At 35.2% G+C, this 14,269-nt stretch overlaps 1 protein-coding gene across 1 annotated transcript; it reads left to right on the top strand.

Annotated features, from left to right (window-relative positions):
- The first annotated feature begins 3,525 nt into the window (after positions 1 to 3,525).
- On the top strand, positions 3,526 to 4,476 carry LOC106986265 (olfactory receptor 1165). Its single transcript, XM_015084436.1, has one exon. The coding sequence runs from the start codon at positions 3,526 to 3,528 to the stop codon at positions 4,474 to 4,476; it is 951 nt and encodes a 316-aa protein (XP_014939922.1).
- The last annotated feature ends 9,793 nt before the right edge of the window (positions 4,477 to 14,269 follow it).

Raw genomic sequence — 14,269 nt, 5'->3', positions numbered from 1 at the left:
CACCGCAAGAACGTTTAAAAACTTGGAACTTGTACTATTTTCATAGAGATTAATGGCAGTAGAAAATTAACATGGAAGGAAGCCGATATCTGTGGAGATCTTAACCAAGTGTAGGATTTCTTGGATATTTTAAGGTCATACGTCATTTAATATGTTCGCGCTCAACATTAAATGAGCTAGCGTGGTGTTACCACCCACATTTTGTAGATGAGAGTATTGAGGCTCATATGATTAAAGAATTTGTTAAAGTTGCTTATGTAATATACAACATAGGCTGAAACTGAACTAACATCTGTTTCCTAAATTCACATTCTCTATAAAATAACATGATGTAAGGCTGTCTTTTCTCCACCCACTCAAATTAGCCCCTTCTCTGAATGGGGCTAATTTTCAAAAAAGTTGATAGTAGAATTTTATAAGAAAAGTTTCTGATATGAAAAGGTAAGTGAGATATTTTATTTTCCTTTTTCTGCACTGTGAACAAAGATATAGCTTCTTTATTCAATCCCAATCATACTCCCAGTACCAAGCTAAGTTAGTTAAAAACAATACCCTACTTAGTTTGACAAGCTTATCACCACAACATTACCTTAACAATTATTGCCTTTATGCATTTTTTTTGTACCTGTAGAATTGGTGAACTAATAAATCTACAATGGGAGCATGTTCCTCACAAGGGGTGTGGAATGGGCGAGAAGTCTCACATTCATTATGAGTAACCTGGAACTCTTAACTCTTGAACTCCTTAAGACTTCCTGGCATTCTTTCCTGACCTTGAACTCCTCTAGGTCGTTAAGGCATCCTGGAATTCTCTCATTTAAAGTTTATGTGGGACACGTATTGAACACAACATGTGCACTCTTGAGAAGTGGCAGTGAAAGCATATTTACCAACAATTTAACAAATAGCCCAAGTAGTAATGAGAATGGAGTGGGCACTGGTGATTGGTGATATGAATGGAACCTGAAGACCTTCTGGGTGGACAGAGTGGCTCGAGTAAAGGCAAGAAGTAGTGAGATTAGCAGCAATTCAGTTAGACTAAAAGGCCACGCCAGGGGTGAAGAGAGAAGTAAGGAGTCAACAGTGCATGAAATTTAGTAATAAATGCACAATCCTCAACTTTGTACAAATGTTTCAAGTACACGTCTGAGATTTGTTGCTTACTGTAAATCCTGGACAAAGCTTGGCAGGGCAGTAAATTGACCTAACACAGTTCAAATATTTGAGTACAAATACCCAGGTTCGTTCTATCTATCTATCTATCTATCTATCTATCTATCTATCTATCATCTATCTATCGTCTATCTATATCTATCTATCTATCTATCTATCTATCTATCTATCTATATTTAAAAACTTGGAACTCATACATATACATACATATATATACACATAGACATATGTATACATATATAGCAAGTGCAAGCAGATTGCAGAGTTCATTGCCTTTTGGCACTCCATGATATCTCTGAAAAGATTAGTTTAGTTCTTAGTGTCAATATCAGCTCAAAGGGGTCCATGCTATACCTAGAATATTGACTAGTTTGTCCAAAATATTTAGAAACCCATGTGAGGAAGAAAATGGAAAAACAAAGCACAAACAATAAACCAACACTAACATTGTTTACCTAGAGAAGAAAAGAGAAGGGATCTACCTTAATGTCTTCAAACATTTGAAAGTCTCTTTATAGAGAGGATTAGATTCAAATCCTGTGAACTCCAGAGAGAGAGAAAGATCCATTTGGACTTTGAAAGCACTAGAAAATACGATAGGAGAATACTACTTAGGATAAACATAGAATTGAGTATGGTGGTTACTGCTTTGATAGTTTCACTGACGAGTTTGAAGAGAGATCATTAGGTGTGAGGACAGGAGCTTTAATGTAAGGAAAGAGCAGTGGAAGTGTTACTAAAGAAGTCTGAACACAAGACATATGAAAATACTCAGAAATTCTTTGCCTTTCAACTGTACTAAGTCTTGTCTTATCTTGGTTTAGAGTCCTCACAAAGATCACTTATTCTTTAGGAGGTAGAATATGACTAACAATTTAGGGAGTCTTTCACTTGAACTAGACCAAGCTCTACAACTAAACCATGATGTATTGGGTTTATCTAGCCTTCTGGCAATAATAGCAGATTGTATCTCAGAATTCTTAACTTGCATGAATGTGACCCAATAAAAGCAATCTAAGTTCCTGAATTTAGAGAGGACTTTTGTTTAAATCAATACACGTAACTAAATATATGAAGTTCACAACAGGTAGACCCAATCTTCTATGTGATGGAGAATGTGACTGCATAGCTAATGCTCTGTTCCTGGATTAGTGGTAGATTTACCGATATGCTGTTGTGTGTTATAGACAAATAAAGTTGTGAGGGTTCACAGATGTGTCCAAGATGGCAGGATCATGTTCATTATGTCTCCACACCCACTTCTAGAATCCGTTCTTTAGGATTTGACCTTTTGGAATTGGTAATATTTAAACTCCTGCTGTTTTACAGAAACCAAATGTTTATATTTCTTAATCTAACACATTTTTTTTATTCTTCATTGACCACTACAGATAGACTTGCCATATTAGAACAAAGTTTTTGGTTGTTGTTGTAAGTGATATTTCTTTCTCAGTACCGTATTGTGTGTGTGTGTGTGTGTGTGTGTGTGTGTGTGTGTGTGTTATAATCACTGATAAATAAGCATATTTTTTCCATTTTAATACAATAAACACTACAAACTGTATAACCAACAGAAGAGGGTTGATGTGAAATTTTCAAGACTATATGCAAAATACTCCCTTAGAAAACAGTTATAAATCATTGAGTAGTTTGGGCCTTCAAAATGACCACATGGTGGGTATGTAATTGACAGAATATAGTCATCCATGGAATTTTTGACCAGACCACTTAAAGAAACTCTTAAGTCCTTGATAATGGGCTATATCTAGAATAGGGAAATACTCAATATAGCAATACAAAAATTGTGAAGGTCTGATGATACATTTTCCCCCAAAGATATTTACAGTTATGTTTTTCTTTATGTATTAAAAGTGTTTAATTTTCCCAACTTGGCTTCTGACATGATCATATGAGTACTATGATGTGCTCAGAGGTTTGTTTGTTTTTTTTTTTTTAATTTTGCTATATGTCTCCTTTGTGCTCATATAATTATATTTTATCCTGGGATATTCAACGTTGTAAGGATCATATACATCTACAGGTTATTTATATAACTTAATACTACTGATTAGTCCCATTTTTTTTCTTATTTTCCAGATGAGGAAACTAAAGTACTACTTTAGTTTCTAAAGTAGTACTACTATATACTCTACTACTATACAGCTAATTGCACATAATTGAAAAGTCAAGTAAGACTCCAAAGCGAAACAGAGCACTCATGTGTACGCACTGACCCCATTGCCTTCACTGGCTTGCATTGACCTGTCCTGACTTCCTTTTACTCTTCCTTCTCAAGTTCTGCTGCTCAATTCTCTTTTCTTCTCCTTTATTTATTTTTTAAAATCAAGAACCATGGCACTGGATGAGGGAAATCAGAGCTCTGTGACTATATTTATCCTCCTGGGTTTCTCGGAGTACCCACACCTCCAGGCACCCCTCTTCCTCATGTTCTTGACCATCTACACAGTCACTCTGGTGGGAAACCTGGGCATCATTGCGGTTGTAAGGATCAACCCCAAACTCCACACACCCATGTACTTTTTCCTCAGTCACCTATCCTTTTTAGATATTTGTTATTCCAGTGTATTTACACCAAAACTGCTAGAGATCTTGGTCATGGAAGACAGAAGTATCTCCTTCAAAGCATGCATGGTGCAATTTTTTTTTGTTTGTGCGTTTGTGATTACAGAAATGTTCATGTTAGCAGTTATGGCCTATGACCGGTTTGTGGCTGTTTGCAACCCCCTGCTCTACACAGTGGCTATGTCTCGGAAACTCTGTGCCCTCTTGGTAGCTGGAACCTATGTATGGGGTGGAATATGTTCCCTGACACTCACATACTCTCTTTTGGAACTATCCTTCTGTGGTCCCAACATTATACATCACTTTGGCTGTGAGTATTCTGCCATCCTTTCTTTATCCTGCTCTGACCCCTCCTTTAGTCAGAGGATGTGTTTAGTCATTTCCACATTCAATGAGGCTTGTAGCCTCCTGATTATCCTCGCCTCCTATATTTTTATAGTTGTCACCATAGTCAAGATGCCATCTACTGGAGGACTCCAGAAAGCCTTCTCCACCTGTGCCTCCCACCTGACCACCATCATCATCTTCCATGGGGTCATCCTTCTTCTCTACTGTGTGCCCAACTCCAAAAGCTCGTGGCTCCTGGTCAAAGTGGCCACTGTGTTTTTTACTGTCATGATCCCCATGTTGAACCCTCTTATTTACAGTCTTAGGAACAAAGATGTGAAAGACACAGCCAGAAAGTTAATTCATACCAAACTGCTTTCTCACTCAATGTAATTTGGATTCTTTTTTTTTCTTTTTTTTTTTTTTATTTTAGAGACAAAGAGAGTTGTGGAAAGGGGCAGAGGGAGACAGAGAGAGAATCTTAAGCAAGTTCCATGCTTAGCATGGAGTCTGAAGTGGGACTTGATCCCACAACCCTGGGATCATGACCTAAGCCAAAACCAAGAGTTGGACACTCAACCGAGTGAGCCACCCAAGTGCCCTTAATTTTGATTTTTATACACATACACATACACAATTACTTTTAAATACTTTTTATATGTTGCACTAAGGGTTAATTTTTCTTCAAATAACTGGAGAAAATGTATTCAGATAATTAGTTCATTCATATACATCTGTGACATTAAATCTCACTGTGCTTTAAAAAATTGCTTACAGGTTAAAAGAAAAGAAAGAATGAAAATTCTTCTCAAGTTCCAATCCCAGAGGGTAGTGTGCTAAATAATGGTCCTCCAAAGAGGTTTTCATCCTAACTCTCAGAACCTGCAAAGATGTTGCCCTTCCCTGCTCCCTTTGTTCCTTCTCACCTTATTCTTCCCTTCTCATCCTTCCTCTTGAATCATGAAATATGACAAACACATAGAGAAGTAATTCTGAATAATTATCCCATGTGTTACTTTCTGTAGGAAAGTAAAGGCAGAGCATTATCAGCATTTTTCAAAATTTCCATAAGCACTTTCTCATCACTGCCTCTCCAGCACCTCTAGGAGCAAATTCCTTTGTGGAATTTGTGGTCTTCAAAGCTGCTTCTTTTTAGTTTAGCTACAACTCCTAAGAATAAGTCTGAGAGTATAAGTGCTAGCTTTCCCTCCTTTTGAAATTCACATAGATGAACTCTTAGAGTATATATTCCATTATGTCTGGCTGCTTTGGCTCAACATTTGTTTTAAGTGAATGTTTCAATTTATTAGCTGTAACCGTAGTTCATTTTTTCTTGTTGAAGAATGTCCCATAAAATAAATATGCCATCATTGGTGTATCTATACTATTAATGGACTTTAGTTTTTTCCTCTTCTTGGCTTTTATGGAAACACTGCCATGAATGTTCTTGCACAGGCATTTGCACATAAGCAAGCACTTACTCTGTGGGATGTGCCTATGTGTGAAAGTTCTGGATCACAGAGAGCTGGTTTCTTCTCTTTTACTAGATACAATCAAACAATTTTCCAAAGTCAGTGTACTAATTTACATTCCTCCTATATCACGTGTGATTCTAATTATTGCGCATTCTTGCCAACATTTAATATGGTCACACTAGACATGTTAATATCTTCAAAGTTCATAGGTGAGTATTGGTATGTCATTTTGGTTATAATTTAAATTCCTCATAGTTTCAATGTGGTTGAATTTCTTTTAATAGGGTTATTAGTAGCCCTTTGGTTCTTTTTTCTTTGTGAGATGCCTATTTTGTTTTTTTGTCCATTTTCCTATTAGGTTGTATTTTATTATAAATATGTAGTTCATTATGCATTTTAAATAAAAGTCCTTTTTTTTTTTTTTGGTAAAATTGCCATGACTAATTTTTCCTAAACTGTGGCTCTCTATCCACTCTCTTGACGATGTATTGAGGGACACAGATTTCCTTATGTTTAATGAAACAGGGTTCATCAAACTCTGCTTCCAAGGTCCTATTCAAGATATATTTATTTCCTCTAAAATAATGAAGATATTCCCGTATTTTATGGGTTAAGTTGTCCTAAATTTAGTACATTATTATGTCTTTTATATTATATTCATTTCCTCTTGGATTGTAGACTTTAATTTTCCTTTTACACTGACTTTTCAATGTATTTCTAAGATAAAACTGGAATTAAATTTTGGTGTGATATGAGAATCAGCTGATTTTGTATTTTAACTTGTGGATGCATATTTTCCCAGCACTATTTATTGAAAACCACTCCATTAGCACTGATATATAGTGCCAGGTTTTTTATAAAGTAAATGTCCCTATATGTACAGTATATAAATTTTCTACATGCTTCCCTGTTTTATAGTTAAAACCATCCATAACTAATAAGATATGGTATCCAGTAAAGCCATTCCTGAAAATTTAGGTTTTTTTCTTACAGGTTAAATGAGATTTATTATTTATTTATTTATTTATTTATTTATTTATTTATTTAAGAGAGAGTCTCAGGGGAGAGAGGGAGAGGGAGAGAAGGAGAGAATCTTAAGCAGGCTCTACACTCACCACAGAGCCCAATGCAGGGCTAGATCCTGGGATCATGACCTGAGCTGAAATCAAGAGGCAAACACTCAAGCAACTGAGACACCCAGGCTTCCCTAAAATCTCGCTTTCTATAGGTTTTTTGTATATTCCTCCTGCTTCCAGATTAACAAAGTTATCTGCTTCATTTGTCTGTGTTTTTGTGTGTATTTTGGGTTTTTGTGAGTGGATGTGGAATTTCATTAAGCTATTTTTTCTTCATCTGAGTTCCTTTAATATTTTCATATGGTAACTTACATTTTTTGAATTTTCTAATATCAACTCAAGTGATCTTTTCCCGAGAACATGAATTTAAAAGTTATAGAATAGAATATTTTTTTTCTATTAGCAGATCAGTTTGTGTCAATATTTTATCTGTAATTTAAAATTCTGTGTTCATAATTGCTCTGCAATTTTCTTTTATTGCATTGTCCTTGTCAGTTTTGTACATCAAAGTTGTATTGGCCTCTCTAGATGAAATGGTAAGAATTTCTCCTTATTCAGTTCAGTGAAAAATGCTCCTTAATAGAATTCACTGAAAAATAAGAGAATTTTTAACTGCATAGTAAAGTTTTTAATTACGAATGCACTTTTTAAAATAGTGGTAAGAAAATTATAATCTCAATTGCTTCTTGAGTCAGTTTCATTGTTTTCTTTTTCCTTTTTCTAAGTTTTTAATTTAAATTCAAGCTGGTTAACATACAGTGTAGAATTGACTTCAGGAGAAGAATGTAGTGATTCATCACTTATATATAACACCCAGTACTCATCCAGACAGGTGCCCATAAGATACCTAGGAATAAACCTAACCAAATAGGTAGAATATCTGTACCCTGAAAACTCTAGGAAGTTTATCAAAGAAATTGAAGAAGACACAAAGAAATGGAAAGACATTCCACGCTCATGGATAGGAGGAACAAATATTGTTAAGATGTTGATACCACTACCCAAAATAATCTACACATTCAATGCAATCCCTAGCTAAATAACACCAGCATTCTTCACAGAGCTAGAACAAATAATCCTAAAATTTGTATGAAACCAGAAAATATCCCAAATAGCAAAGTAATGTTGAGAAAGAAAACCAAAGCTGGAGGCCTCTCAATTTCAGACTTTAGGATGTATTGCAAAGCTGTAATCATCAAGACAGTATGGTACTGGCACAAAATCAGACACATAGATCAATGGAACAGAATAGAAGACCCAGAACTGGACCCACAAATGTATGGCCAACTAATCTTTGACAAAGCAGGAAAGAATATCCAATGGAAAAAAGACAGTCTCTTCAGCAAGTGGTGCTGGGAAAACTGGACAGCGACATGCGGAGGAATGAACCTGGACCACTTTCTTAAACCATATATTGTTTTCTTTTTCTTGGAGCTCACCGACTCATCATTGCCAAGTTTTCAAAGTTGGTGGCACAATTTTTTTCATAAAAGTTTTTTATAAAGTTGAAATGGTCTATAGTTATGCTCAGTTTTCATTACTGACATTAGTTATTAGTGCCTTCTCTACCTGTCTCTCTCTTTTGCTTGTTTAGATGTATGAGAGTTTAATATTATCAGGTTTCTCCAATTTTGGATTTGTTGATTGCTTCTATTTTATATTTGCTATTTATTAAATTCTTCTGTCTTTGCCTTTTAATTCTTTTTTCTTTCTTCAGATGCTTTCCTGCTGAAAATACCTGTGACTCCTCTGAAGGCTCTTTTTTTCCTGTTTCCGGGAGTGCCCTCAATCCATACATAGGCCAGTGTGAAAGTGCCAAACAGTGAACATCTACAGGAATAGCTTTCAACCAGTGGTAGTATATGGTAGTGAGAACATAAAGATCCCATCTTCTTCATTCCTTGAGGGGGGAACAAGTCTAAATTAGGTTTTACACAGTCTTCTAGGGGCCCTTATTGGGACTGACACCCAATTATCCACACAAATAACCTGTTCATTTTTGGGTTGTCTTTCTTCCTTACTTAGTTACTGGTGCTTCCTAAGATCATCTTCCAAACAAACTACTTGCATCCAAAACTTGTTTCAAGGTCTGCTACTGAGGAAATCAACCTTGGATAGAATGGAAAAAATCTTCGGAACATCTGTAAGAGATATATGTAATAACTGTATAGAAAGAGCTCCTACTTACAGTAAAGTACAAAAACCCCAACAAACACTTGCAAACAATCTCATAAACGCACATTAAAAATAAATTAAAACAAATAGCAAGAATATGGATTAAATAAAACTTTCATAAATGCTGAGTATGATTGCAAAGTTGAACAAAGGTTTTTTGAAAACTCTTTGGAAGTAGGAACCCATAATTCCATTCCCCGGTATTAACCAACAGAAATGCATATATATTTGCACCAAAGACAGGGACAAGAATGTTCACAACCACACTATTTCCAATTGCCCCAAAGTGAAAATGATTTATATATCCCTAAAAAAAATAATTTTTGGTTGCGTTTATTCAATTGGATACTGTATAGAAATGAAAAAAAAAACTACCAATATTCAGTACAACGTTATGGAATTTCACAGTCATGATGTTAAGTAAGAAGAATGCAAACATCAGAGTGTATAAATCATATTATTTTATTAACAAAAAATTCATGAATAGTCAAATTAGTTTACAGTAATGTGTCAGTATAGTTGCTGCTCTTTTGGGCTACTCACTGGGAAGGCATAGCAGATGCTTCTAAGTGATATTTTGATAGTAACTGATATCATGATCTTGTTGGTAGGTGTGCAAGGTTTTTTTAATTAAACAGTTCATTGAGTTGAACTCTTAATTTTTCACATCATTGGATTTAAGTGCTGAGTAGGGAAAGGGTTAACAGTGGGCAGGGATAGATAAGGGATCCTTGGGGAGGCTGTCTGCAGCTGCAGCTGGGTTTGGTGAAAAAACAAAAGATATCTTGCCATTTGCAACAACGTGGTTGGAACTAGAGTGTATTATGCTAAGGGAAATAAGTCAGGCAGAGAAAGACAAATATCATATGATTTCACTCACATGTGGAATTTAAGAAACACAACAGGTGAACATAGGGGAAAGGAGGTAAAATTAAGATAAAAACAGAGAGGGAGGCAATACATAAGAGACTCTTAAATACAGAGAACAAAGTGGAGGCTGCTGGTGGAGAGGTGGGTGGGAAGATGGGCTAAATGGGTAACAGGCATTAAGGAGGACACTTGTTGGGATGAGCACTGGGTGTTCTGTGTAAGTGATGAACCACTAGGTTCTACTCCTGAAACCAATACTACACTGTATGTTAGCTAACTTGAATTTAAATAAATAAATAAATAAATAAATAAATAAATAAATAAATAAAGGATAAATGCATCCTAGACCTGCCAGGTGCTAAGCACCATGAATGGAGTCTCACAAACTATTCCTGATAAGGTCCCAATAAAAAGTCAGAGAAGATTCCTTGGCGACAACCCAGTAGGGACCCTCTCACTCTTGAGAGCTTTGTACTTTCACTCCATAAACTCTATCTTTTTGTCACTATCCACTTCCACGAGATTCATTCCTTGACTCCATGAGACAGAGACCAGTGTCTCTCCTACCCACCTGTAACAGTTCTACTTCAATAAAAATGTTCTCAAAGAATTTGGGGAAAAAAGTATAGAGTTGGCAATGTTGTAGCTGAATTCTCCAGACATAGATGTCGCTACGGAATTTGGCATGCAATTTTCATGGGATACATAGCAATAGAAGGAAAGGGAAGGAGGCGGAATGGAATTCAGGGACAACTTAGATTGTGATACAGCCACCAAAGTCCTGCCTACCCAATGGGGAGTTTTGGCACACATATCATATATCAGAGTCGATCCACTGGGTCAGGTCCCCTACCCACGCATAATCTGTCATATGGGCATGATGGCTCTGTAGAGCTGAAGTCAATCTTGGAATTCACAGCTGGGAGAACATATCTTTCCTTGAAGAGGGATCTATCTGTACTGTGCATCTTTGTCCCACCACAGCAAGGTGTGGGGAGTCAAGGACTCTCACATTGCTGGTGAGCATGAAAACTGGTAGAGAGCAATTTGGTAATAGCTATCCTAAGAAAATATACACAGCAGTACTGCTTTTGAGAATTTATACTAGAGATACTTTGAAAAACAAAGTAGAGGTATACATTCGGATATTTTTAAAGTATTATTTAGAACAGCAAAAGACTAGAAAACCTGAAATGCCCATTAATATGTGTTTGGCTTATAAGTGATAGTATTTTTTAATGTTTATTTATTTTCCAGAGAAAGAGTGCAAACGGAGGAGGGGCAGACAGTAAGGGGGACAGAGGATCTGAAGGGGGCTCTGAGCTGACAGAAGCAAACCCTTGCAGGGCTCAAACGCACGAACCATGAGATTATGACCTCAGCTAAAGTCAGACACTTAACCAACTGAGCTCCCCGCTAAAATGATAGGTTTTTATCCTCTATTTAAACTCATTACCTCAAATAATTTTTTTTGCATTTCTTTTTTAATTCTTTTTTTAATTAATTAATTTTTTTTAAATTTACATCCAAGTTAGTTAGCATAATGCAACAGTGCTTTCAGGAGTAGATTCCTTAATGCCCCTTACCCATTTAGCCCATCTCCCCTCCCACAAGCCTTCCAGTAACCCTCTGTTTGTTCTCTATAGTTAAAAATCTCTTATGCTTTGTCCACTTCCCTGTTTTTATATTATTTTTGCTTCCTTTCCCTTTTGTTCATCTGTTTTGTATCTTAAATTTCTCATATGAGTGAAGTCATATGCTATTTATCTTTCTCTGACTGACTAATTTCATTTTGCATCATACCCTCTAGTTCCATCCACATAGTTACAAATGGCAAGATTTGATTCTTTTTGATTGCCACGTAATACTCCATTGTATATACATACCACATCTTCTTTATCCATCGATAGTGTTTTTTTAAAAAAGAACATACCATGTAGCCATTCAAAATGTTAGCTCATTTTTATATATACCTACATTGCCAAAATAAAATGTTCCAGAAAAACTGAGCAAGAACCACGCAGTAGTCCTAATTCAGCATCATTTGTGTTAGGAGTGCATATACATTTCTCTGTATATATGAACATATAAATGCACTGCAGTTTCTTGATGATTCAAAACAAACAAATAAACAAACAGAAACAGGTAGCACTGTTTACCTCAGGTAGAAAAACTAATGGGTTGACAGGCAGAAGCATGTGGGAGATTTTTTTTAAACTTATCTTTGGAATCACATTAAGAAAATGCATTATCTAAAGGAAGACGATTTCATGTAATTTATCATAAATATCTTTAATGCAGAAATTGATGATTAAAAAAACGTTGGCATGGTCTCTCAATTTTATAATCACCAAGGTATCTGCTTCTATCTTTCTCTTTTTGTAGATTAATTGATAGATGCCTATATACAGATATATGAATACCCATATATACAGATAACATACAGATACAAATATATATTAATATATTTGTATTTAGTTCATTTCAATATTTACATATTTGATCTATGTATTTCAGGTTGTAAATATATTATATTACAAATATCAGTATGCCACATTGAGAGCCAGATTATACTGAACCTATAAAAAAATGAACTAAAATTTCATTGAGATTCATCCCCACTCTTTTATTCCATAATTTTAGAGGACTTGCTATTGTCTTCTTTGAATTGTAATATGATACATCACTTCTGCTTCAATAATTACTTCAACCATTTCTGACAATGTTCATATTTTATACCCTTAGCTTGTTTCATGAAATTATAAACTTTCAATCTATTTTCAGATTTTGATTATTCTGTTACTTATAATTAGCTTAGACTTCCAGAAATTTTCCATTGCAATGTATTGTGTACAGGGAGTTTCAAATACTACAGAGAGTTAATGATCTGGGGAATGGTCCAATTTCTATTTCTAATTAGCAACACATGCTTGGAGTACTTACAATAACTCCCAGATCATTAATATCCAGAATGCAATTATCTTTATGAAAGTACATTCTCTGACAAGGTAGACATTAGAATCTCATGATAATCCCATTTTCATTCAAGAAACAACTGAGATGATATGCAGAGCTGCTTTGTAAATTATAGTTGCAATTTGCAAATATAAATGGCTAAATCTATATTATAAAGTCTTGAGTTTCTTCTTTTCATAAATATTGAAAATAGGTATTGAAAATAGCCAATAGGTATATGAAAAAAAATTATCGATGTCACTTAGTCATCAGGGAAATACAAATTAAAATGATAAGACTCACCTCACATCTGTGTGTGTGTGTGTGTGTGTGTGTGTGTGTATACAAGTGTTGGTGAAGATAATGAAGAAATTGGAACCCATATGCACTGTTGATGGGAATGCAGTATGGTGCAGTTGCTATGGATATAGTTACGGAGATTCTTCATGAAATTAAAAATTTAACTACCATGTGATCCAGTAATCCTATTTATCCTAAAGAATTGAAATCAAGATTTCAAAGAGTTACTACCATTTCTGTGTTCTATTGCAGAACCATTAGCAATAGTCAAGATGCAGAAACAACCTAAATGTCCATGGACAGATAAATGGATAAAGAAAATGTGGTATGAATATACAATGGAAGACAATTCAGCCCTAAAAATGAAGGGAATTCCACAATATGTGATCACCTGGATAAACCTTGAGGACATTATGTAAGTGAAATAAGCTAGTCAGAAAAAATAAATTCCGCTTATATGAGGTTATTTAAAGTAATCAAACTCATAGAATAAAAGAGTGGAATGATGGCTGCTGGGGACTGGGGGAAGGGAAAAAGAGGAGTTACCAATCAGTGGTTATAAAGTTTCAGTTAAGAAAGATGAGTACGTTCTAGAGATTTGTGGCACAAAATTGTATTTGTAGTCAATAATACTGTGTTGCACACTTAAAAAACTCTTAAGAAGGTACATCTCACATTAAGTGTTCTTACCACAATAAAATGAAAATTTTTAAAAGAAGTATTAGTATGTTATGATCACTAAAATCTAAACTTTATATAGGTTCCTTATTTTTTCCCGTTAATGCCTTCTTCGTTTTCTGAGGTACAATCCAGGATACCACACTGCATGCAGTTGCTGTGTGTCCCCAGTCTACTTTGGTCTGTGACAGTTTTTTTACTCTTTTTTTTTTCTTGACTTTGACAGCCCTAAGGAATACTGGTTAGGTATCCCATAGAATGCTTCCAAATAAGAGTTTGCATAATGGTTCTTTTCATATTAAGCTGGAATTATGGAATTAAGAGTGTCAGAAAGGTGAACCCTTTCTCATCACATCATATCAAGGGGTAAATGATATCCGCATTGTTTCACTGATAATGGTCACCTTCTTTTTCCCTAAGGTAGCGTTGGGGCAGTATTCCACTCCAAACTTACTGTGGAATTTAAAATGCAGTTGAGTTCCTAACAGCTGTTTCTCAATTGTTCTTTTTTCCCCTTACTTATTTCAAACTCAACAGTTGACGTTTTCTTCAGTTAATACATATTACTTCAATAATTCAAAATTTAAAAGCAATTAGTGGAATAGATGTGGTGATGTAATTATCCTTAATGATTTAAGAGAAAATGCATATACCACG

This window comes from Acinonyx jubatus, chromosome D1, assembly GCF_027475565.1.
Source record: "Acinonyx jubatus isolate Ajub_Pintada_27869175 chromosome D1, VMU_Ajub_asm_v1.0, whole genome shotgun sequence".
Classification (NCBI taxonomy): Eukaryota; Metazoa; Chordata; class Mammalia; order Carnivora; family Felidae; genus Acinonyx; species Acinonyx jubatus.
Note: the sequence above shows the minus strand (reverse complement) of the source record. Positions and strands in the feature narration are given on the sequence as shown.

Excerpts from the sequence above, each read along its gene's own strand:
- LOC106986265 (XM_015084436.1), top strand. The coding sequence starts at position 3,526 with ATGGCACTGGATGAGGGAAATCAGAGCTCTGTGACTATATTTATCCTC.